Source organism: Trichechus manatus, unplaced genomic scaffold (assembly GCF_000243295.1).
Source record: "Trichechus manatus latirostris isolate Lorelei unplaced genomic scaffold, TriManLat1.0 scaffold00149, whole genome shotgun sequence".
Taxonomy (NCBI): Eukaryota; Metazoa; Chordata; class Mammalia; order Sirenia; family Trichechidae; genus Trichechus; species Trichechus manatus.
The window spans coordinates 3,307,579-3,334,403 of record NW_004444085.1 but is presented as its reverse complement, the minus strand read 5'-3'; the positions used below and the strand labels follow the sequence as shown (position 1 = coordinate 3,334,403).

General features: G+C 38.0%; 1 protein-coding gene across 12 annotated transcripts in view; it reads left to right on the top strand.

The window, feature by feature from the left end:
• Nucleotides 1–26,825, top strand: part of WDR37 (WD repeat domain 37) — a 138,400-nt gene that overhangs the window by 4,010 nt on the left and 107,565 nt on the right. For 3 of the 12 annotated variants that reach the window (XR_002825560.1, XM_023740146.1, XM_023740145.1), the window contains exon 1: nt 24,911–26,455. Coding sequence is in view for 7 of the 12 variants with exons in the window: in XM_023740146.1 (XP_023595914.1) it covers nt 26,409–26,455 (47 nt within the window). In the remaining 5 variants the exon portion in view is untranslated. Of the gene's footprint in view, nt 1–4,206; nt 4,288–4,969; nt 5,110–5,345; nt 5,511–8,444; nt 8,616–11,368; nt 14,514–24,907; nt 26,456–26,825 lie in introns of those variants that run through there. The other 9 variants (XM_023740137.1, XM_023740135.1, XM_023740136.1 and 6 more) reach the window with 9 other exon arrangements.

Below are 26,825 nucleotides of genomic sequence, written 5' to 3'. Positions count from 1 at the left end.
AGCATAAAAGAAGATGGAAGGAATATACTGTAACTATACCAAAAAGAATTGGTTGACGTTCAACCATTTCAGGACGTAGCATATGGTCAAGAACCAGCGGTACTGAAGGAAGAAGTCCAAGCTGCACTGAAGGCATTGGTGAAAAACAAGGCTCTAGGAACTGACAGAGTTCCAACTGAGATATTTCAACAAACAGATGCAATGTTGGAAGTGCTCACTTGTCTATGCCAAGAAATTTGGAAGACAGCTACCTGGCCAACCAACAGGGAGAAATCCGTATTTGTGCCAATTCCAAAGAAAGATAATCCAACAGAATGCAGAAATTATCGAACAATATCATTAATATCACATGCAAGTAAAATTATGCTGAAGATAATTCAGAAACAGTTGCAGCAGTACATTGACAGGGAACAGCCAGAAATTCAAGCTGGGTTCAGACGGGGACGTGTAATGAGGGATATCATTGCTGATGTCAGATAGATTTTGGCTGAAAGCAGAGAATACCAGAAAGATGTTTACCTTTGTTTCATTGACTTTGCAGAGGCATTTGACTGTGTGGATCATAACCAATTATGAATAACATTGCGAAGAATGGGAATTCCAGAACACTTAATTGTGTTCATGTGGAACCTGTATGTAGATGAAGAGGCAGTCGTTTGAACAGAACAAGGGGATACTGTGTGGTTTGAGATCAGGAAAGGTGTGTGTCAGGGTTGTATCCTTTCACTATACTTATTTAATCTGTATGCTGAGCAAATAATCCGAGAAGTTGGACTATATGAAGAAGAACGTGGCATCAGGATTAGAAGAAGACTCATTAACACCTGCAATATGCAGATGACACAACCTTGTTTGCTGAAAGTGAAGAGAACTTGAAGCACTTTACTGAGGAAGATCAAAGACCACAGCCTTCAGTATGGATTACACCTCAATATAAAGAAAACAAAAATCCTCACAACTGGACCAATAAACAACGTCATGATAAAAGGAGAAAAGATTGAAGTTGTCAAGGATTTCATTTTATTTGGATCTACAATCAACACCCATGGAAGCAGCAATCAGGAAATCAAAAGACACATTGCATTGGGCAAATCTGCTGCAAATGATCTCTTTAAAGTGTTAAAAAACAAACATGTCATCTTGAGGACTAAGGTGTGCCCGACCCAAGCCATGGTATTTTCATTTGCCTCATATGCATGTGAAAGCTGGACAATGAATACGGAAGACTGAAGAAGAATTGATGGATTTGAATTATGGTGTTGGAGAAGAATATTGAATATACTGTGGACTGCCAGAAGAACGAACAAATCTGTCTTGAAAGAAATACAACTAGAATGCTTCTAAGTGAGGATGGTGAGACTTTGTCTCACATTGTTTGGACATGTATTGGGAGGGATCAGTCCCTGGGGAAGGACATCATGTTTGGTAAAGTGAATCGTCAGCAAAAAAGAGGAAGACCCTCAACGAGATGGATTGATACCTGGCTGCAACAATGGAATCAAACGTAGTAATGATTGTGAGGATGGCAAAGGACTGGGCAGTGATTAGTTCTGTTGTACATCGGGTTGCTATGATTTGGAACCAACTAGACAACACCTAACAACAACAACATGGATTGAATCGTGTCCCCCTCCACCTCCCAAAATATGTTTTGGAATCCTAACCCCTGTACCTGTGGATGTCATCTCTTTTGAGAATAGAGCTTTCTTTGTTATGTTAATGAGGCCATTGTTTTTGTGTTGTTGAGTTGTAGGAGTCCTTTATGTATTCTGGATGCTAAACCTTTATTAGCTGTATAAGGTCCCTGGGTGACACAAATGGTTTGCTCTCAACTACTAAAGTTGGCATTTCAAGCCCACACAGCAGTGACGTGGAAGAAAGGCCTGGTGATCTGCTTCCATAAAGATTACAGCCAGGAAAACCCTACAGAGCACAGTTTTACTCAGGGTCACCATGAGTCAGAATTGACGACAATGGGTTTGGGTTTTTTTTGGTTATCAGCTATTTGGTTACCAAATATTTTTTCCCATTCTTTAGGTTATCTCTTCACTTCCTTGATAAAGTCCTCTCATGCACAAAAGTTTTCAATTTCGGTGAAGTCCAGTTTTTTTCTTTTGTTGCTTGTGCTTCTGGTGTCATATCTAAGAATCCATTACCAATAATAAGGTCCTGAAGCTTTACCCTTATGTTTTCTTCTGAGAGTTTTATATTTTTAGTTCTTATATTTAGGACATTGATCCATTTTGAGTTTTGTTTGTATATCGTGTGAGGTATGGATCCCCGTTTTTCTGTTGCATATGGAAATCCAGCTGTCCCATCACCGTTTGTTGAAAAGACTGTTCTTTTCCCCATAAAAGGACTTGAAACTCTTGTCAAAAATCAATTACCCATAGATATATGGTTTTATTTTTGGACTCTCAATTCTATCCTGTTTGTGTATATGTCTATCTTTTTACCAGTACTAACGGTTTGATTTTAAAGGTCTTCTATGTTCTGGTCCTCTAAGATCTAGTTTTCATTTTTCCCTAGAACATATGCTCTGTTCATACCAGTTAGGTCAGTCTCTTTGCTGTCATTTTTTTACCCATCAATTCTGTCGTTATTTTTCTTCTTATTTCTTTCTGAAATGTTCTGCTTCTTCTCATTCCATTTCCATATTTTATTCATCCTTTAAAGTTGAGTGTAAGTTTCATTTCCTTGGTGCATTCTCCAACTATCCAAACAAAACAGTACTCTATTTTTTTTTTCTGAATTATGAATACCCTTGTAGTTAATATCATAATTAATCTTGTTTTACTTTGTGTTATTAGTTTTGTCTTAAGTAACTTGTAATTTCTTTGAGGTCAGGGACCATATCTTAATGCTGTTACTTGTATCATCACGAAAATGTAAACATAGGTATGGGAAAATAAGGACCCATTAAATAATCAGTATTTCAAGGTGGAAAGTGTTACTGGTCCCACGGCCCTCTTACTATGTGTGGCCGCTTAGTAAAATCAGGAGTAATAGAAAACAGAGACTGTTCTAGCTTTCAGAACTATAAGGAATTTTTTTTCTTATTTAATGTCTAGATCATGTGAGTAGACAATTTTCACACCTAAGGAGACATACACACAGGTTTTTTTAAATAATAAAAAAAAAAAGGCTTCTCCAGTTTCCTCCACTCTCATCACAAACAACCCACAGTCTTTTAATGAATAGCTAGGAAAACCCATTGCCGTCGAGTCAATTCCAACTTACAGCAACCCTATAGGACAGAGTAGAACTGCCCCATAGAGTTTACAAGGAGCAGATGGTGGTTCAAACTGCTGACTTTTTGGTTAGCAGCCAAGCTGTCTTAACCACTGCATCATTATGGCTCCTGAATAGCTAGAGTCCCTTAACAATTCAGACTTTAGCCTCCTGTGAGAAAATAAATTTATTCGTTAAAGCCATCCACTTGTGGTATTTTTGTTAGAGCAACACCAAGACACTAAAACAACCTCCAAAAGTTTGAAAATGACTTTTCTAAGGAGTCAAATACCTTTTCCTTAGAAGTTCATCTTACAGAACTCTTTCTAGTGGTAAACTTATTCTTCTTAATGCAGAATAACTCTAGGTTTTATTCTACTATTTTTAAAAATTTCATCTCAAGATATGTTAAATTGGTTTCTTATGCAACAAAATATATTACTGTTTCTTAAATCTGAATCCTGAGCTTTAGTTTTTAAAAGGAGCAAGAATTCGAAAGAAAAATGCTTTGATACATATGTAGCTTTTATCCTAGATGAGCTTTTAAAGGTCCAGTTAGAGTTGTTCTTGCAGCCTAGAGATGGCTGTTTATATAAGGACTCCAGTCTGTTATGTAGTTTTTTGAATGTAGATCAAAGCGGGGGCGGGGGGGGGGGAGAGGAACAGTCAAGTCCCACCTTTTGCAGCTAACAGCTGATTTTGTTTTTTCTTTCTAGCCAATGGTGATCAAATATTTCAGAAAGGAAACTGCATGAGTCATCTTCTGCAGATAAGCTGAAATATTAATAGTTCTATCTCCATCAGGCTTCATGCTGCCAAATAGCATCACTTGCACGGAACTCTTCCTATTGAAGTGGTTCATGGCAAATAAATCTGTGAAAGCGGTTTGGATATGAAAGGTTTTGAAACTGATTAACCGTTATGAACGGTATACTTGAACTTGTATCTTGAGGGATTTTTTTTTTTCTTCCCCAGTTCTTAGGCTTGAAGGAATTTTTAGGACAGATGGACTTAAAACCCGCATGATCTTGGAACATCACCAGAACATCTGCTGCAGTGAGTATATCCTCCAAAGAGGGTCATTTCTGTTTTCCAGATTTTAAACAAGGGAAGTGGTTATTTTGAACGATGTGGGGGAGTGGGGAACAGGGAGGGGGTAGTGGTGCAGGATTTCAAGTTTATGTAGGGCAGTGAATTTAGAGCACAAATATTTTAGATTTCTAACTTGATGAAATGCACGTGGGCAGGTGAGTTTTGCCTATTTTGTGACATACATTTTTTTAAAATGAAAAAAATTCTGTTCTCTCCCTATAATGACGGCGAAGTATTAATTAGTGTTGCTTAAACACGATTGCATGCCAACGACTGGCGCCAGTAGGCGGCGCAGTACCAGTTCACCGCGACCGAGGTCATTTATCTTGTCCTCTCTCAATGGCCTTCCGGGCTTGCGATAGACGCCGCGGTTCGGTGTAATGGCGAGACGGCGGAAGATGATCTTAGCGCGCTCTAGTGATGAGTGGCCAGTGTCTCTTGCGATACGGCCAAGGAGAGGGACTCGCAGTGCGTCCCCTAACGGGCCTTTCCTTTGCAGTCCCCAAGGTCCTTCCTGAGGAAGGGCGGCGCAGACACCGCGCGGACGAGCCCGGGCAGTGTTAGGCTGGAAACCAGGGGCGGGACTTCCCTCAGCGCCGGAAGTGAGGGGCGGAGGCCGGGCTGCCAGAATTGCTCAGGGTCGTGTCAGTTCCGGGAGATACCCGGTGTCCTCCACTTTCTGCCCAGTCCCTGGTGAGCCGTGGTCGCCGGGAACTGTCGGGCTGCAGCGAAGCAACCCAGGGCGGGGTTCTGGGAGGTAGCCGGGCACGGCAGCGGCTTTGACAGGTGAGTGCGATTCTCCTGGGGCAGCCCAGCCGGGCTTCCTAGCTGGCTTCTCCCTACCAGCCCCTTCCCTCGTACGGTCTGTGGGCTGCAGAGCCGACCCGACCGGTTTCCTTCCCCTGGCACACGGACCCGCCTGTCCCGGGGAAGTTGGAACCGCCATCTTCTTGCCCGGAGCGGAGGGATGAGGGTGCACGAAAGCCCCATTTTCGTACCGTTTCCGTCCTTGGATAATGCAGCTCTCGTGTCCTGCTGTGGCCTGATCCATACTTGCGAGCTTCCGAAAGATTGGGCCTATTCTTTCGGATACCGTTTCCTTCAGGAGATGTCCTTGCAGTCCAGTCCTCAGGAAATGGGGCCTTGCACCCAGTTTAAACAAGGAGCGACTTCACCACCCGCAAGAGGTGGGTTCGTGCTTGTACAGGGTGCTCCGGGGGTTTTCTAAGGTTCCTCTCTAAGTTAGGTTTCTGATTCATTGGATCTTCCCGGGAGATTTCCGCCCCGCCCCTCTCTTCCCTAACCTGTGTTCCCACACCAGCTGCGCCCTCCTCTTCCACCAGGAGCGTGCGCTTTTGATGCGGCAGCACTGACTCGGGATGACCAAAGTGCAGGCTTTGTCGCTGGAAGCCTCTGGCTTTCCTTATGGGTTTCTTTGGAGGCTTTTCAAAAAACGACATCGCCCAACAAAAAGTGGGATTGGTGAGAGCCACTGCAACAGAGGGAAATAGGTGAAGTGAGCTCAATCACGATGAGCTAATGCTTTAATGATTAATCTTTTCCTTTATTTTCCCCTGTAAACTGCCACCACTAGCGGGAGGGGGCATATCAGTTTTAAGATAGCTATTCACCGGAGTAACACAATAGCAACACAATAATAATTTATCTGTTTTCTTAGCAGAGTTGCGTAAATAAATCTTTCCAGTTTATGAGCAAATGATTTTATGGTCGGGATTTTAGAGGCTTCATAATCAAACTCAGACTCTTCAACATTCTATATACTTGGGCAGGTCATTTGAAGCTGATACTGTTGTAGGAGAGTGCTAATTGTTTGGAAGTTTCATTTATTTAAGTGTAAGTGGGTCTCCTTTAAATTCGATGTGTTGGCCTATAAATTATGTCTTTCACATTTTAACTCTAAAAGTATTCCAGGAATTAGTTACCTCCAAAAAAATAAGATGCCTTGCAGATAGTTAATACTATGTACCTCCAGGAGTTTCTCACCTCTTCTTAAGAATCTGATAACCCCTGTGGCCCCGTCAGCCCCAACACACACACACTGTTTTGGATACTGTCCTCATCAAATTTTAGTCCTTCAAATCCTAAATGTGACCACGGTATATGATCTGACCAAAGCAGAATAAATAGACTTTCGGACGTTGCCTTTATTAATACAGCCCTTGAGAGACAGAGTGGTATAGTGGACACTGGCTGTATTTAATAACAGCAATGTGACCTTGGGCTAGGAACTCTTAAGTCTCCATTTCCTATCTTCTACAATGGTCTTTATACCAACCTTGTTTTGTCATTGAGAAGATTATGCCAAGCCTTCTTACAAAATGCTGGACAAAGGATATGTTTAGTAAGGATGTTTCCTTCCTCTGCTCAATCTCATAGGTTTTTTTTTTTTTTTTTGAAGTCAGCTATATTAAACTGTTCACTTATTTTATACCTGCCCTGAGCTAAAACCCTTAACTCTCCCACCCTCTTAATTATTCTGTCCTTGAGTTTTCTAAGGACAAGATTTTACATTTATCCCTATTAAGTTTCTTGGTTTGAACTCCTTCTTTTAGCTATTGAGAGATTTTAAAAATTTTGGTTGTTATCTCTCCCGGTTCGTTGTCATTCATAGAACTGATAAGCATATGTTCCATGCATCTGAATCAATGATAAAACATTATAAACAGGTTAAGACCAATGACAGATTTCTGAGGTTGTCTTTAGAGATCATTCTGTCTTTTGATATTGTTCAACAGTCAAGTTTGGGAATTCACCTAACAGTGCTATGAATAAAATGTTACGAAGAACTTTAATGAACTTCTTTTGTAAATTCAGTCCACATTTTATATTTTTTATTGTCACATACATATTATATCGGTTTATCATTCTTTTGCACATGATTAATATTCGTGAAATTAACCATTTAAGCAAATGTTTTTCTCTTGCTAAAAAATGTTTTAAAATCCCACTGGATATTAAACAGAGTAATGGTTTGTATTTTCTTGTTTCAAATGAAAGCACAAATTCATAATTTGTCGTATTGCTTTTTAAAACTGTTGTAGTTATCTGCTTTTCTCAAATTATATGCACTTAGGTGTATCTGATAATTTATATAATTATAATTTAAATAATATTGGAAATATTTTAAAAGAGCCTTTTAAAACATTTTTAAAAACAGCAGAAAACTAAGTGTTTATTTAGTTTTCATTGATAATGTTTAATTTTATAGAATTTGCAAGGTGGGGAATTTGGCTTGCTAATGCACAGTACGTTTATTGATTTCATTAATTTGTTAAATATTTGTTTAGTACATGTTATGTGCAGAGCACTCTGCTGCATACAGAGCTTGTGTGTATATTGTATCTGTCTTACTTACAAGCAGTAGTGGGGATAATATGTATGTGGCAGCATATAATAAGGGCAGATGAGTTGGGCAGATTATAAATTAGGAAAGTTGAGAAGGAGAGTTCATACTAAATCTATTTATTTGAATGATAGGATAGAGAGATTGGATTTTGGAGGATATGGTTTATAATTTTTTGAAAATAATGTTTATTAAAAAAAAAAGTAGGACTTTTTATTCACGTAAGCTTTCTGTTTAATGTGGTGACTTGTCCAATATTGGGTAAATGCCAGTATTTTGAAGGAAAATAAAAATCTTTTGGAATTTCAGGTTTTTTAAAATTGGTATTTAGGTAAAACAGTAAATGGTGATTAAAGTAGCTTTTTTTTTTTTTTTTTTTTTTTAATAAATACTGAGTTTTTGCTGAAAGCTTACGCAGCAAATTAGGTTCCCATTTAATCATTTCTATACATATTATGCAGTGATGTTTTCACATTGTGTCAACATTCTCCATATTTCTATTCTAGTTCTGCTTCTGTTAATCCAGCTTCCCTGCCCCCGTGATGTTCTCATCTGTGCTTTAGGGTAAATGTTGACCATTTGGTCTCATATAGATGATTTTTTTTAAAGGAGCACAGGATTCATGTGTAATATTGTTTATTTTATGAGCCAGTCTGTTATTTAGCTGAAAGGTGACCTCGGGAGTAGTTTCAGTTCACAATTTAAAGGGTATCTCAAGTAGCTTATTTTTAGAGTGACATTTTCTTTCTCTTTTCAGTTCTGCAACTGATTTCCTTAGATGTTTATAGTCTGTTAAATATTTGAGAACTCTACTACCACACAAGGCTGTTGTGAGACATATGAAACATTCGTTTGGAAGATTAGTCTTAACGAAAAGATAATTGTAATTTGAAAAGCAGACTATCCTTGATATGCCAAGAAAACTGTCGTAAGTGTGTATGTGTGTGTATATAAAACCACCCAAAGACAAAACAGTATTTTAACCTTATACATTTAATTCGGAAAATTGTAACAAGACAAATTTAAAAGGTTAGGCTTAATTGTAGATGATAAAAAAATTACTTACATGCTATGAGTCATTTGCTAGTGACGAGTGTTTATGATAATGGAAATATTATTTCCTTTTAACTTTTTATAAGCTTAAAATAATGTGAAAAACTTTAATTCACCACCAAGCTTGTCTTTCCAGTAGTGGAAATTGTTTCATTTGTTGAAAAGGTTTAGTTAATTTTTTATTTTAGTTAATATTCATTAATTTAGTTAATGATTTTTTATAAACTGGAATGTCAAGTATCTGAATATAGATTTTTGCTCTTTACATATTTTAAGTAAGAAGTAGAGATGAAGAAATTCATGGGTTCTCTGGTTCAAAATAAAAAAAAAAACCCATTGCCCTCAAGTCGATTCCAACTTATAGTGACCCTATCGGTCAGAGAAGAACTGCTCCTTCGGGTTTTCAAGGAGCAGCTGGTGAATTTGAACTCCTGACCTTTTGGTTAGCAGCTGAGCTCTTAACTGCCACACCATTTTTAAAACCATAGTCTGCTTTACCTCTTTATGTCTCAAGAGTCAAACTTAACCAGCGGTTGAGTAAAACTCCAAAGGTTAGCTAGAAGTCAGAAATTTTGTTGAAATACCTTATACCTTACCCTCTAACAATCTGATTGCTATTTATTTATATATCTTACATTTGCACTATTCATTGTAGCATAAGGAAACCTTTTCATATGTTGTTTCATTTGGACTCCACAGTAACTATTTAGGAAGCAGGTTAGATTTATCCACTTAAAAAAAAATAATTTCAGAATTTGGGAATATAAGCAAGGTCCATTTAATCCTGGAAAATTGAATTTTTCAAGTATACCAACTTACCTGTCTTTAGTGAGCTACATATTAGGAGATGGTAAATAAATGTATTTAAAACCTGAAACAATTTTCTAATGAAAACGAATGATTTAATGTCTAATGTTCTTAGCAGTTTTTTCCAGAACATGCACTTTACTGATGTTGTAAAGAACACAAAGAAAAAAGTACAAATCACTATAGGCCAGGGTGTCTTAACCTTGGTACTCTATTGACGTTTTGGGGCAGATCTTTGTTTTGGGGGGCTGTCCTCTGCATTAGTATGTTTAGCAGCATCTTTGGCCACTATTCACTAGGTGTCAGTAGCATTCCTTCCCCAAGTTGTGACAACCAAAAATGTCTCCAGACATTGCCAAATGTCCTCTGGTGTGCAAAATCGCCCCTGGTTGAGAACCACTGCTACAGATGTGTAGGAATTCACATTAGTGTTAAAATAAAAATCTGCTAATATCTTTATGTAAAGAACTCCGAAGCCTTTTGTGGACTTGTGGAGTTCTATATATTGTTTTAATATATATTTATTGATTGATAAGCAGCTCTTTGAACATAAGTTAAATACCACCGTAAGGTGTATTTTTTAGATCTTGGATCAGAAGTTAATATTTTAAGTTTTCTGGAGATATCACTAACTTAGTAAAGTTAATGAAATTTTAGTAAAAAATAATCCTTAATGAACCAAAATTAAGACTTACTTGGCACTCAGTAAATGTCATCTTCCTCTCTTCTCTACTGGGTCTCTCTATAGCTAGTATCACCTTCAGTTTAATTCGCTGCTGAGAAACTAGTCCTCGTAAAAGATCATTTGGAATATTCCACTTTAGTGTTTAATATCTCCTAGTTACCTAACAAGGCATTGGTGATTCAATGGTAGAATTCTCACCTTCTGTGCAAGAGACCGGGGTTGATTCCTGGCCAGTGCACCTCGTGTGCAGCCACCACCCTCTGTAAGTGGAGGTATATGTGTTGCTGTGGTAGGGAACAGGTTTCAGCAGAGCTACCAGACTAAGACAGACTAGGAAGAAAGGTCTGGTGACCTATTTCTGAAACTCATCCAGTGAAAACCCTGTGGATCACAGCGGTCCAATCTGCAGTTGATCATGGGGATGGCACAGAACTGGGCAGTGTTTCATTCTATTGTGAGTAGGATTGCCATGACTTAGGGCTTGACTTGATGGCATTCAGTTATAGACTTTTGCAAAATCTTTCACACTTGTCAAACTTTATTTTAACTGATAATATAACTTAGAGTTCCCCATGCTTGCATATATTTGCTTACTTTGTTGTTAGGTGCCGTCAAGTTGATTCTGACTCATAGCGACCCTATGTGAAACAGAACGAAACACTGCCTGGCCCTGCACCATGCTCACAGTCGTTATGCTTGAGCTCATTATTGTAGCCACTGTGTCAGTTCATTTCGTTGAGGGTCTTGCTGTTTTTCGCTGACTCTCTACGTTACCAAGCATGGTGTCCTTCTCCAGGGACTGATCCCTCCTAATAACATGTCCAAGGTATATGAGACGTAGTCTTGCCATCCTTGCTTCTAAGGAGCATTCTGATTTTACTTCTTCCAAGACAGATTTGTTCATTCTTTTGGCAGTCCATGGTATATTCAGTATTCTTCACCAACACCACAATTCAAAAGCATCAATTCTTCAGTCTTCCTTATTTAACATCCAGTTTTGCATGCATATGAGGCAATTGAAAACACCATGGCTTGGATAAGGCTCTCCTTAGTCTTCAAGTCTTAGACATCTTTGCTTTTTAACACTTTAAAGGGGTCTTTTACAGCAGATTTGCCCAATGCAATGCGTCGTTTGATTTCTTGACTGTTGCTTCACATGGGTGTTGATTGATGGATCCAAGTAAAATGAAATCCTTTACATTTTTAACATTTATTGAACATTTATGATGTGGCAGGCATTGCACTAGGCACTTTTTATTTACTGATCCATTTAAGCCTCACAACAACTCTGTGGTAGTTCTTTATCCTTAGGTAGACCTGCCAATCCACTGACTTTCCTCCAGTATCTCTCTATTAAATCTTGTGTGTCTTCACTTCCTTCCTTGCCTAGCTTAGATTCCATGACCCATCATTTCAGTCTTCCTTTTACAAATACCTGGAACTCACTCACCCTTGTTTTCACGAAATCAACCTGACAAGATTATTGTTATTTGATAAATCAAACTTTAAATAAGAATTATACCAATATTGATGCATGACCTGAGATGAAGACAACAGTACGTACCTGTAGCTTTAAAATACTTTCGTTCTTGGACCAAGGACTAATTCTCTGTGTTGGATCTGGTGTTGGATCTGGTGTGAAAGGACGGAGGTGGTGTAGGGCCAGTAAAGACTACTTGGGAAGAAGGTAGAAGATATGAATGAAGAGACAGGAGTAAAAATTAAAAACTTGTAGGAAGGAAAAAATTGTGACAAAGAGAAAGAGTAACAACAGAAAAAAAAATTTAAAAGCAAGCAGAAGAACTAGAGAAACCTAAAGAACTAATTTTGGTAGACTATTGGTAGGTGAACTGTAGCTAAAGAAATAATAGGAAGAGGCAGACCTTGATTTAGACAGATAATATTTTAGTGTTAATAACACCTTATATGGCATAGACATTATTATTTAAGATATGACTTAACAGTTTTAGAAAGTTACTGAAAGATAAAATGATTTAGTATGAAAAACTTCCATTTTATGCCACACTTTGGGGAAAATAATTGTTTGAAATGTATATATTTGGTTGGAAGTTGGATGACTGGAAAAAGATTACCAGTGTATTGACCAATGTTTTGTGATGTGACAAAAGCAAGAACAGTTAAGCAAAGCCAAAAATATCAACATGTAGTTCATGGGGATGAAGGGAGGGTGGTTAAGGACTCAGTGGAAGGCAGACTGTGAGGATTTTTAAAATTAATAGTTAAGAAGATTTATTATACAGTGACTAAAAAAGCCAGTGTTGTAACACTTAAGAAAAATTCAGTGATCCAAAGCCTATGACTTTGACTTGAAAGGAGGGTTGTTATTGCCATTTTTGCATTTTATATAACCAGAGTTCTAGAATCTTCTAAATGTATTGCTTATCCAGCTTATATTTATCAAAATGTTTCTACTGATGAGGTTCTTAAGAGGGGAAAAGGAAGCCCTTTACCTGTTTATTTCCTTGATTTAAATGTCTGAAGACCAAGTCTCCTTTGTTCTCGGAGGCCATATCAGAACCGCTTTCACAGGGTTTTAATATTTCATTTCCTTTACAAACCATACTTTGTAAACTATGAGGTAACTTAATTTGGTAAATTACTCTGTTAATTATTTTGACAACTGAAGTGCTTTATGAAGTTACTAATTTACTATGTGTAATCACTGAAGAAAAGAATTACATTTGCTTTTGTATATTTTTGTGAAGGATATAATTTCTGGAAAGATTTCATTGAGTCAGTTTAATTTATTGACCAATTTTGTATATAGCACAGCTATATTCAAGTCAGTGGGATCATGTGAATTTAACAGTACAGATCTGTTAAATTCAAATTTGTTAAATATAGTAGTATTATTATCTTTTTTTGGTCTATGTAAATTTATACTAATTACAGATTCTGCCATTGTGAGTTTTCTTTTATGCCATTATTCTAGCCATTTCCAATTTTTACAGGTCTAATTTTTCAGAATGAAATTTCATCATAAGGTTAATTTTTCCATGTTCCATTTTAGGGGCTGCCAGTTTTATTTTGGGTTGGTTATTTCTACCAGAATATTCATTATGAACTTTAAAAAAAAACCTTTTTAAAAAACCAGTTTGTGTAGAGTCAATTCCAACTCATGGTAACCGCATGTCAGAGTAGAACTATGCTCCATAGGGTTTTCAATGGCTGATTTTTTGGAAGTAGATCACCAGGCCTTTCTTCTGAGGTGCCTCTGGGTGGACTTGAACCTCTAACCTTTCAGTTAGTAGCTGAGCGCTTTAACTGCTCCACTCAGGGACTCCAAAATAAGACCTATATATACGTAATTGGAGACACAATAGATGATCCTTGGCTTTGCACTGAAGAAAAGGTGGAATAAACATACTTTTCCTTGTTCTTCCCACTAAATACAGATAAAAGCACTGAACATTATATATAAAACAAACATAAAACTCAGAAAGGTAGAAAGTAGAAAGTAGTTGGGCTAGGTACCTTGAGACCTGAGAAACGATACAGTGGAGAGTTCCCTGGGTTTTATTTCTGTCTTATATATCCCAGACTTAGTGCTGAAGAAGCCAGCAACCCTGAAACACCAAAGGGTGCAGACATAGCCCCAAGAAAAGTCTGTTCTTTTTAGCCAAAAATCCAGAAAAGAAACATCTTAGCAGAAAACTTTTAGACAATAACTGCTTAACTGCAGCCAAACACCTTAATAAAAATTGTAGCATCTACTCTCAACCATGCAAGCAAATTCTTAGTGGGGAATCTAGATTTTCACCCTTGGAAGGCTGTAAAGAGGCACCCCTCTCTGCTGGGGTGGTATCCCAGCTGAGTGAAATAATGACTGAAAATTTCCTAAATTTAGCAAAAGGCATAAACCTACAAGTTCAAGAAACTGAGCAGACTCCAAACAGGGTCACCTCAGACCCACGCATCATAGTGAAACCTCTGAAAACTACAGACAAGGAAAAAATCTTGAAAGCAGTGAGAATCAACACTTTAATTTGATTAGGTAAAACAATTTGAATGACAGTGGATTTCTCATCAGAAACCATGGAGGCCAGAAGGAAGTGGCTCTGCATTGTTCAAGTGCTGAAGGAAAAGAAATGTCAACTCAAAATTCTACGTCAAGGGAAAACACACTTCAGATGATTTGTCGCCAGCAGACGTGCTCTAAGAGAATAGCTGAAAGAAGTTCTTTAAATAAAAAGAATTGATAAAAAGGACTCTGAAAACATCAGGAAGGAAGAAAGAACAGTGGAAAGAGCAAAAATAATGGTAAATACAATAGGCATTTCTTCTCATCTAAATTATGTTTGAAAGTTGAAGCAAAAATTTAACACTATCTGATGTGGTTCTCAATGTTTTGTCTTATCTAGTGTTGCTATAACAGAAATACCACAAGTAGATGGCTTTAACAAACACAAATTTATTCCCTCACAGTTTAGGAGGCTAGAAATCTGAACTCAGGGTGCCGGCTCCAGGGGAAGGCTTTCTGTCGGCTCTGGGGGAAGGTCCTTGTCATAAATCTTCCCCTGGTCTAGGAGCTTCTCAGCACAGGGACCCCCAAGTCCTAACGGCAGGCTATTCTTACTGGCTCTACTTTCTTTGTAGTAGGAGATCTCTCTGCTTGCTTTTCTCTTTTATATCTCAAAAGAGATTGAATTAAGATACAACTTAATTCTGTAGATCATGCCTCATTAACATAACTGCCTGTAATCCTGCCTCATTAACATCATAGAAGTTAGGATTTACAACACATAGGAAAATTATATCAGATCACAAAATGGAGGACAACCACACAATACTGAGAATCATGGCCTAGCCTCATTGACACACATTTTGGGGGGATACAGTTCAATCCATAACGTTCCATCATTTAGACCCCAAAAATTCGTGCCCTTCCCACATGTAAAACACATTCATCCCATCACATCCCAAAAGCCTTAAATCAACTCCAAGTCCAAACTTCATCCTAGAGAAAAATTCCTCTTCATCTGTGAAATCTAGAATACAGGTTATCTGCCACCGAAGTACAATGGTGGAACAGGCACAAGGTAGACATTTCCAAATGGGATAAATTGAAGGGAAAAAAGAAATAACAGGCACTAAGCAAGGAAAAAAATACCCAGCAGAACACGTTACATTAGCTTTCAAGGCTTTAAAATAATCCTCAGTTCTCTGAGACTATTTAGGTAATGGTGCTGCCCTTTAGACTCTGGGTATTGGCCACACTCTCTGGATTTTGGGTGGAGGCCTCTTGACCCTGGGCTTCAGCTCCACCTTCTGGGCCCGCTGGGTTGGCAGCTCTGCTCCATTGGATTTGGGCAGCTCCGCTCTCCTGTCTGAGCGGTGACCCCACCCCGTTGGCCTTGTCTGGCCCTGTTTTTCTGCCCCTTGGGCGTGGCAGCCCCATCTCCTCAGTTTTAGTCAGTGGATCTGGCTCCATTCCTCTGGCACTCTTGAACAGCAGCCGCACGCTCTGGAACTGAGTTGGTGAAGATCTGACTCTTTGAAACCTAGGAGGTGGTGGCACCACTGCTTTGAGACCCAGCAGGCCGTGGTTCTGCCCTTTGAGACCTCAGAGGTCATGACCTACTCTTTGAGGCTGCAGCAGCTATGCTTCCTGTGCTCCTTGACTCTTCAGTTTCTGCTTCCTGGTTCATCGGCCTCTCAGCCCTTGGGCCTCTTGGGCCAGCCCGGCCTCTGCCCTGCTTGGGCAAGTGTTACAAAGCTGTTTAGCTCTACCAATAAGTGCCCAGAGGCACCCCATTCTGCCGGTAAGCCTCAGTTTGAAGTCACTCAGCTCTCTCGCTCTCTGGGTTGGCAAGCTTAGCCTCTACCCATTACTCAATTCCAAAACTGCTTCCACATTTGTAAGTATCTGTTAGAGCAGCACTGTACTCTTGGTACCAAATTCCTGTCTTAGTTATTCTCTCACAGTTTAGGAGGTTAGAATTCAGATGCCATCTCCGGGGGAAAGCTTTCTGTCTCTGTCGGCTCTGGGGCAGGTCCCTGTCATCAGTCTTCCCTGGTCTAGAAGCTTCTCAGCGCAGGGAACCCAGGTCCAAAGGACATGCTCTGTTCCTGGCTCTACTTTTTTGGTGGTAGGAGGTCCCTCTCTCTCTCTGCTCACTTCAGTCTTCTATATCTCAAAAGAGATTGACTCAAGATGCAGCCTACTTTTGTAGATTATGTCCTTCCTCATTAACATAAGTACCTCTAATCAGGCCTCATTAACATCATAGAGGTTAGGATTTACAACACGTATGATAATTAGATCACAAAATGAAGGACAACCACACAGTACTGGGAATCATGGCCTAGACCAAGAGACACTTTACTTGAACTGGTAAAATGATATCAGTAGACTGTGATAAGTTGTGAATATATAGTAATTTTTCAAACAATCAGAAAAGTTAAGCAGAAAAGACACTCATAAGCACTGTAACCAAAAACCAAACCGTGGCCATCGAATCAATTCCAACTCAAAATGACCCTATAGGACAGAGTAGAACTGCCCCATAGGGTTTCCAAGGAGCAGCTGGTATATTCAAACTGCTGACCTTTTGGTTGGCAGCCAAATGCTTAACCATTGTGCCACCAGGGCTCCCACAGCACTATAAATAAATCAAAATACAATTCTAAAAAATGTTGAAATAACTCACAAGAAGGTAGGAAAAAGAAAACAAACAAAAAAATAGAACAAGTACAAAACAAAAAGTGAAATTCCAAACCCGGTATATTAATAATTATATTGAATGTAAATGGTTTAAGTATACCAGTTAAAACACAGAGATTTACACAGTGTGTAAAACAAAAAACAAAACTAACTTCGTGCTGGCTAGAGGAAACCATTTCACATATGATGTAGGTAGGTTGTAAGTAAAGATTGGGAAAGATACATCATGCAAACATTAATCAAAAGAAAGGAGTGGATATATTAATACTGACGAAAGACTTCAAAGTAAGGAAAATTATCAGGGATAGAGAGGGACATTATGTAATGATATAAAGGTCAATTAACCTAGAACACATAGCAGTTCTAAATGTGTATGCAGTTACAGATCTGCAAAATGTGTGAAGTAAAAACTGATAAAATTGAGAGGAGAAATAGATCTGCAATGATAGTTGGAGACTTTAACGCCCCTCTCGAATAATACAACAACTAGAAAAATCAGCAAGGATGTAAAATTCAACAGTGACATAACCTTTAGGATCTAATTGACATTTAAAGAACACTGTACCCCAGAATAATAGAAAACACAGTCTTCAAATGTCCCTAGAACATACAGCAAGGTAGGCTATATCCTGGGCCAGTAAACGAACTGCAACAGATTTAAAAGAGTTGAAATCATACAGAGTGTGTCCTCTGACCATAGAGGAATCAAGCTAGAAATCAATAATATAAAGATAATATGAAAATCTCAACACTTGGAAACTAAACAACACACCTTCAGATAATCCACAGGTCAAAGAGAAAGTCTCAAGGAAAATATGAAAATACATTAGACTAAATGAAAATGAAAATACAACATAACAAAATTTGTGGGATGCACCTTAGCCATGCTGAAGGGAAATTAAATGAATTAGAATAAAAGAAAAGTTTGAAATCAATATTCTAAGTCCCCATCTCAAGAACCAGAGAAACAAAAACGCAGAGCAAATGGAAATAATAGATACATGAACAAATGAGTGAAATTGAAATCAGAAAAACAATGGAGAAATCTGTGAATCAGCTGGTTTTTGAAAAGATCAATAAAATTGACAAATCTCTAGTTAGATTGACAAAAAAAATTGAACTGTGAATCAAAAAGTGGGTATCACTACACACCCTACGTACTCAAAAGGATAATAAGGAAATACTATGAACAACTCTGCATACATAAATCTAACAGCTTAGATGAAATGGACCAGTTCTTTGAAGAGCATAAACTACTACAATTCTCTCAATATTAAATAGATAATATGCATACCCTTATAACTTTTAAGGAAATTGTATTTATAACTTAAAAACTACTGAAAAGGAACTCTCCAGACCCAGATGATTTCACTGGAGAATTATACCAAACCTGTAAGGAATAAACACCAATACAACACAATCTCTTCCAGAGACTAGAAGAGAGGGAACACTTCCTAGTTTATTTTATGAAGCTTATATTACCTTGACACTGAAACCAGACAAAAACAGTACAAAAAAAAAAAAAAAAAAAAAAAAAAAAACTACAAACCTAAATCCCTCATGAATACAGATGCTGCTAATGCTTAACAAGCTATTAGCAAATAGAATATATATGTATATCGTGTGTGTGTGTTGTTATGTGCTGTCAAGTTGGTTCTGACTCACAGTGATCCTATGTACAAAAGGACGAAACACAGCCTGAACCTGCACCATCGTCGTGATCGTTGCTATGTTTAAGCCCATCGTTACAGCCACTGTGTCAGTCCATCTCGTTAAGGGGCTTCCTCTTTTTCACTGACCAACTTTACCGAGCATGGTATCCTTCTCCAGGGACTGATCCCTCCCAACAGCATGTCCAAAGTACATAAAATGAAATCTTGCCATCCTCACTTCTAAGGGGCATTCTGCCTGTCCTTCTTCCAAGACAGATTTGTTCATTCTTAGGCAGTCTGTGGTATATTCAATATTCTTCACCAACACCATAATTCAGAGGCATCAATTCTTCTTTGGGCTACCTTATTCATTATCCAGCTTTCGCATACATATGAGGCAATTGAAAATACCATGGCTTGGGTTAGGCACACCTTAGTCCTCAAAGTGACATCTTTGCTTTTTAACATTTTAAAGAGGTTTTTTGCAGCAGATTTGCCCAATGCAGTATGTCGTTTGATTTCTTGACAGCTGCTTCCATGGGTATTGATTGTAGATGCAAGTAACATGAAATCCTTGACAACTTCAACCTTCGTTTATCATGATGTTGTTTATTGGTCCAGTTGTGAGGATTTTTGTTTTCTTTAGGTTGAGGTGTAATCCATACTCAAGGCTGTAGTCTTTGATCTTCATCAGTAAGTGCTTCAAGTCCTTCTTCACTTTCAGCAAGCGAGGTTGTGTGATCTGCATAATGCAGGTTGTTAATGAGTCTTCCTCCAATCCTTATGCTGTGTTCATCTTCATGCAGTCAAGCTTCTTAGGTTATTTGTTCAGCATGCTGATTGAATACATATAGTGAAAGCATACAACTGTGATGCAACCCTTCCTGATTTTAAACCACACAGTGTCCCCCTTGTTCTGTTTGAATGACTGCCTCTTGTTCTATGTACAGGTTCTGCATGAGCCCAATTAAATGTTCTGGAATTCCCATTCTTCACAATGTTACCCATAATTTGATATGATCAACTCAGTCGAATGCCTTTGCATAGTCAATAAAACACAGGTAAACATCTTTCCATCACAGTATGACAAACTGGCAAATGAGTGGTGGTGGTCTGTGTGTCTATACACACACACACGTGCGCGCACACACACGTATATAATACACAATGGCGAAGAGGGGTTTATTCTAGGGATGCAAGGGATACGATGCTGGTTAAGTATTCAAAAATCATCAATGTAATTGACCCTATTAAGAGGCTAAAGAAGAAAAATCACGTGTTTTTATTCATTGATAAATAAATAAAAGCATATAACAAAATTCAACATCCATTCATTAAAAAACCCACTGAGAAAGCTAGCAATAAAGGGAAACTTCCTCTACAACAAATGTACAGGTTTGTAACAGTGAAAGAATAAATATTTTTACCCTAAGATTAGAAATTGCCCACTATCTTAATATAGTACTTACAGTCATAGCCAGAGTAATAAGGCAACAAAATGAAATGAAAGGTATACGAATCAGAAAAGAAGAAATAAAATTGCCCATTTTCCCAGATGAATAATTATCAATATAGAAAATCCCAAAGAATCTAGAAAAACAATCTATTAGAATTAATAAATGAGTTCAGAAAGAATGCAGGATACAAGATCAATACACAAAACTTAATTGATACCTATATACCCACCATCCCATCTGTCAGTTTGCCATACTGCTGTGGCTTGTGTGTTGCAGTGATGCCGGAAGTTATGCCATCAGTATTTCAAGTATCAGCAGAGTAACCCATGGTGGACAGGTTTCAGCAGAGCTTTCAGACTAAGACAGACTAGGAAGAAAGTCCTGATGATCTCCTTCTGAAAATTAGCTGGTGAAAACCTTATGGATCACAATAGACTGTTGTCTCATACAGTGCTGGAAGATGAGTCCCCTAGTTTGGAAGACACTACGCAATTGCTGCAACAGTGAACTCAAATGTTCTAGTGATCATAAAGATGGTACAGCACTGGGCAGTGTTTCATTTTGTTACACATAAGGTCATCATGAATCAGAGTGAACTCGGTGGCAGCTAACAACCACAGCAAATCTGTATCCTAGCAGTGAACATGTGGAAACGGAAATAAAAATAGAATAGCATTTAGAATCAGCCCCCCCCCCACCAAAAAAGAAAAACTTTATTGTAAATCTAAGAAAACATACCATATAGGACTTGTATGCTAAAATCTACTAAATACCGATGAAAGAAATCAAAGTGATCTAAATAAATTGTGAACTATGTTGTGTTAATGGATTAGAAGACTTAGCATAATAAGGATGTCAGTTCTCTCCAAATCAATGTACAGATTTAACACAATTCCTATCAAAATCCCAGCAAGATTTTTGTAGCTGTGGACAGGATTGTTCGAAAATTTATGTGGAAAGGCAAAGAAAGTAGGGTAGCTAAAACCGTTTTGCAAAGAAGATTAAAGTAATAGGAATTCGTCTACCTGATTTCAAGACTTAATATATAGCCCAGTAATCAAGACTGTGTTATTGGCAGAGGAATAGATAACAGATCAATGGGACAGAATAAAGAACCAGGCAAGAAATAACCCCACACAAGTATGGCTAACTGATTTTTGACAAAGATGCCAAAGTAATTCAATGTAGGATGCATAGTTTTTTCAACGAACAGTACTGGAGTAATTGGATACCACTGGCAAAAACAAAACAAAACCTTGACCTAAACTTCACCTATGTCATCTCAAAGTGGCTTGTATGTAAAACATAGAACTATACAACTTTTAGAAAACACAGGAGAAAGTCTTCGGGACCTGGGGTTTTTTGAAAAGGTTTTAGACATACTCCAAATGTACGATCTATATAAGAAAAAAATAGATCAGTTAGACTTCATCAAAATTAAAAACCTTTGCTTTGTAAAAGACCCTGTTAAGAGAATGAGTAAACAGATGTGGGGAGAAAATATATGCCATCCACATATTTGACAAAAGAATTCATATGTAGTATATATAAGGAGCTTTTAAATATTAACAGTAAAAAAATTGTATTAGAAAATGTGCAAAAGACAGCCATTTACTGAAGAAGATATACGGGTGGCAAATAAGCACATGAAAAGATGTTCAACATCACTAGTCATCAGGTAAATGCAAATTGAGACCACAATATGATATCGTTACACACCTATTAGAACAGCTAAAATAAAAATAGTGACAATACCAATTGCTGGTGAGGATGTGGAGAACTGAAATTTTCAGACATTGCTACTGGGAAAACATACATTGCCACTGTGGAAAATAGCTTCACAGTTTCTTTTAAAAGTAAACATGGTTAAACATAGAGTCACCATATCACCCAGCCATTCTACTCCTAGATATATATACCCAGGAGAAATGCAAGTATACATCCACATAAAACGTTCTCTGTGAATGTTCATAGTAGCATTATTCATAATAGCCTAAAAATGGAAACAACCCAAATGTTTATAAATTGATGAACGGATAACCAAAATATGTTATATCCACACAATGCAATATTCTGCAATAAAAAGGGATGAAGTACCAATACTTGCTACAACATGGATGAACCTCGAAAACATGCTAATTGAAAGAAGCCCATAGCAATAGACAATGTATTGTATGACTCCATTTATATGAAGTGTCCAGAACAGGGAAGCCTATAGAGACAAAATAGATTCGTGGTTGCATAGAGCTGAGCAAGTGCTCCCTGGGTGGTGCAAACAGTTAAGCGCTGGACTACTAGCCAAAAGGTTGATGGTTCAAACTTACCCAGAGGCACTTGGGAAGACAGGCCTGGTGATCTGCTTCCGAAAGGTCACAGCCTTGAAAACCCTATGCAGCAGCTCTACACCGTATACATGAGGTTGCCATGAGTCGGAGTTGACTACATGGCGACTAACAACAGCAACAACAGGGTTAGGGAAAGGGCAGATTGGGGGAAATGGGGAGTAACTACTAATGGATATGGAGGTTTCTTTTTGAGTTGATGACTGTTTTAGAGTTGATTGTGGTGATAGTTGCACAACTCTAAATATACCAAAAATCATTGAATTGTACACTAAAAGTGGGTAACCTGTAGTAGTAGTAGCAGTTGTAGTAGTAGTAGTTAGGTGCCCTCGAGTCAGTTGTGATTTATAGTGACCCTGTGTACAACAGAATGAAACACTTCCTGGTCTTGCACCATCCTCACAATTGTTATACTTGAGCCCACTGTTGCAGCCACTGTGTCAATCCATCTTGTTGAGGATCTTCCTCTTTTTCTCTGACCCTCTACCTTACCAAGCGTGATATCCTTTTCCAGGGACTGGTTGTTCCTGATAACATGTCTCATTTTTGAGTTGTACCACATCAGCAAATGAAGGTCCCTAAAGCTTTACTCCCTCCACGTCATTAAGGTTGACAGTACTTTGAGGAAGCAGCTCTTCCCCAGTTGTATTTTGAGTGCCTTCCAACCTGAGGGGCTCATCTTCCGGCACTATATCAGACAGTGTTCTGCTGCTATTCATAAGGCATTCACTGGCCATTTTTTTCAGAAGTAGACCACCAGGTCCTTCTCCCTAGTCTGCCTTAATCTGGAAGCTCCACTGAAACCTGACCACTGTGGGTGACCTGCTGGTATTTGAAATACCAGTGGCATAGCTTCCAGCATCACAGCAACCCGCAAGCTACCACAGTATGACAAACTGACGTACACATGGTGGAGAATTAGAATGCTTAATAAACCAAATAAGAAGGAACCTTGTTCATCATGGTATTAATAACACACATGGTGGAGAATTAGAATGCTTAATAAACCAAATAAGAAGGAACCTTGTTCATCATGGTATTAATAACCTTTATGGAAGACATTCTTGTTTCTTTTTAAAAATACATTCTATCTCAGTTAAGAAATCTCCTTTATGTATATTTGGATAAATTTTTCTTCTTTTAAACAAGTTAGCTTTGTTTAAAAAAGAAAAGGAAGGCTAAGGATCTTAAAATATTGTGCTAAATAAGTAATGTTGTAATAAGGTATGGGTGGGTTATGATTATCAAATAAGCAAGCTAGAGCCATTTAGAAGGAAATGAATAAAAATTTAAGGCAGTGATAGAAATCAGCATCCGGTAATAACTGAGTAGTTAATAAGGAAGAAGGTTGGATAAACTGGAAATAAGATTTGGCCCTAGGAAACAGACCTGTTGTGCAGTCACTTAATAAACAATTTTAATTGCCTACTTGGAATTTGGACGTTTACATAGTCTTTACAATTATTTTAAAGGTCAGTGTATTTTCCCATTATGTTGATGTATTTATTCATTTAGTAGAATCACCCCCCCATTATTGAAACTTAGACCTGTTATATTTTCCTATCTAAATCAAGGTAAATTTTGGCATAGTGGTTCTTTAGAGGTCAGGGGTACGTGCGCTTTTGCATTACACAGTAGTATTTGGAAAGGTATTTTGTTACAGTGAAGAACGGTGCTACATTTCTGCAGGTAGATGGGCGTAACTGAATTGAGTAGGGTCACTGAACTGTTCCATTTAAAATATAGAACAGAAAGACGTTCTGACTTTGAAAAAGTATTTCTAGTTCTTTCATTGCCACCTAAGAGACTGATTTTACTTTTATAATGGAATAATAATAACTACCACCTCAAAAGCATTTAGTGCCTGACATATAAGTAGATTTTTAGTATTTTTTTGTCATTTATTTCTACTATATCAGATTCTTTGTACTTTTCATTGATAAGTACATTGTCATGGTTTAACTCAGTTCATTCAGAATGGTATGAGAGTTTAAATATTGATATAGTCACTGATAGCTCATTGACTGTTTCTGGGAGTTATTACTAATATCAGAAATAAAAGAAGATCATAAAAGTTAACAAATTTCATTTAAATTTGGGAGGCACTCCTATATATAGTAATTAAATTATGTATGAATATATACAGTGGTGGCTTTTTTTTCTGATTATGAAAACAATACAGATTCATTGTAAAACATTTCAAAAATACAGAAAAACACAAAACTCAGCCCTGGTTCCACTACTAACCTACAGTCATTGATATCTGTTTTTCCAAATTCTTCTGTGTGTATACGTATATATGCATATGTATGCATTTTATGTGTATTTATTAAAATTTTACAAACATAAAATCATCACACTGTGCATAAACCAAATCAACCCATTGCTGTCGAGTTGATTCTGACTCATAGCCACTCTATAGGACAGAGTAGAACTGCCCCATAGGGTTTCTAAGGCTGTAATCTTATGGAAGCAGACCACCACATCTTTCTCCCGCAGAGTGGCTGGTGGGTTCAAACCGCTGATCTTTCAGTTGGAAGCCCAGCGCTTTAACCACTGCACCACCAGGGCTCCTCCACACTATGCATACTATTTTATAATTTGCTTTTTGTTTTTCCCATTTTAAAAGTATAGTCTAAACATACTTTGTTTATAATGGCTGCATGCTATTTTTAATTATGCAGGTGTATGTTGTAATATTTAACTATATTGTTTTGTTTTTAGATTCTTTCCAGATCCTTGGTATTGTAGTAATAGAGTGATAAACATTCTTGTTCATACCTTTTGTCCGTAGTTACATATTGAGTGTTTTCTTATTTCCACTTCCTTATTTAATTTAAATCCTCATCACTTTTATCTAGATTGCTATAGCAGCCTAAGAGCTGATTAGAATCCTTTAATTGGGCTTCCATGTTGGTGCAAAAATAATCTTTTTAAAATTTAAATTTGATTATGTCACTCTCTTTGATAAAATTTATTGGCATCGTTGGTATTTTAGAATTAAGTCTAATAGTACAGTGTACCGTAAAAGACTGTGATCTGCCTCCTGGTTACTCTGTAGCCTCTCTTTCTGCCACTTCTTTATTTGCACTTTACACTCGATGGATCATCAGTACTGATTATCATGTACTTTACCAAATAAGCCGTGATTTTTTATTTTAACCTTTTTGCCCAGAATTATTTTCTTTGAATGTCTGCCTACAAACTTCATCTTCAGGTCTCAGTTCAAGTACTTTCTCCTCTGATGCCTTCCTTAATTCCCAAGGCAGATTAACTCTTCTCTCTGTTTGTGTTTCATTACTTCGCATATCTTTATTATGTACCTGTCATCATGTTTAGTACTTGTTTGCTGCCTTGTTTTTTGTAGAGAATTGGAAGGAAAAGACTGTGTTGTTTTTAGGTAACCAGCCATCCCAGTTTGCCCACCACTGAGGAGATTCCCACAATGTGGGACTTCCAGTACTAAAAGCAGGATGTTGTTGTTGTGTGCCGTTGAGTCAGTTCTGACAGAGGGACTCTATAGAACAGAGCAGAACTGCTCTATAGGGTTTCCTAGGCTGTAATCTTTACAGGAGCAGACGGCCAGGTCTTTTCTTCCACGCAGCCACCGGTGGGTTATCAGCCAAGCACGTAACCACTGCGGAACCAGGGTTCTTTAAAACCAGGATAGGCCTGGGCAAACCAGAATAAATTGGCCTCCCTATTTGTCTTTGTATTCCTTGTGCTTAGTCAGGCCTTTGGTATATAGCTATTAAGTAAATTTGTTGTGTGTGAATATGAAATAAGTAAACCATTAAAAAGACTATTAGATTTATTTCAAGTTGAGGATGGCAGATGGAGCACATGCATTTATCTCCTTTCCTTCTTGATATACCATTATATATTAAGGGGATAATATGTACACAACTGTAAAGAAGATGGATGAAGGCTAGAAGTAGACAGTTTTAACATTTTGTGGAAGTGGAAAGGGGGTGGAGAAGCTGTCACTGATGAAGCAGAGCAGAGGAAGAAGTCACTGACTCAAAGATGCACAGAAGGTGATGCAATTCAAGGAGAGAGCCAACCTGTCCTGCAGAATCCATGAAAGGTCTGTGCTGTGTGTGCGTGTATGTGTATTGTCTTAGTCATCTAGTGCTGCTATAACAGAAATACCACAAGTGGATGGTTTTAACGAAGAGAAGTTTATTTCTTCACTGTAAAATAGGCTGAAAGTCCAAATTCAGGGCATCAGCTCCAGGGGAAGACTTTCTCTCTCTGTCGGCCTTCTTCTCATCAATGTTCCCCGGACTAGGAGCTTTTCTGCACAGGGACCCAGGTCCAAATGACACGCTCTGCTCCTGGCACTGCTTTCTTGATGGTATGAGGTCCCCCTGTCTCACTGCTCACTTCTGTCTTTTATATCTCAAGAGATTGCCTCAGGACACAATCCAGTCTTGTAGATCCAGTCCTGCCTTACT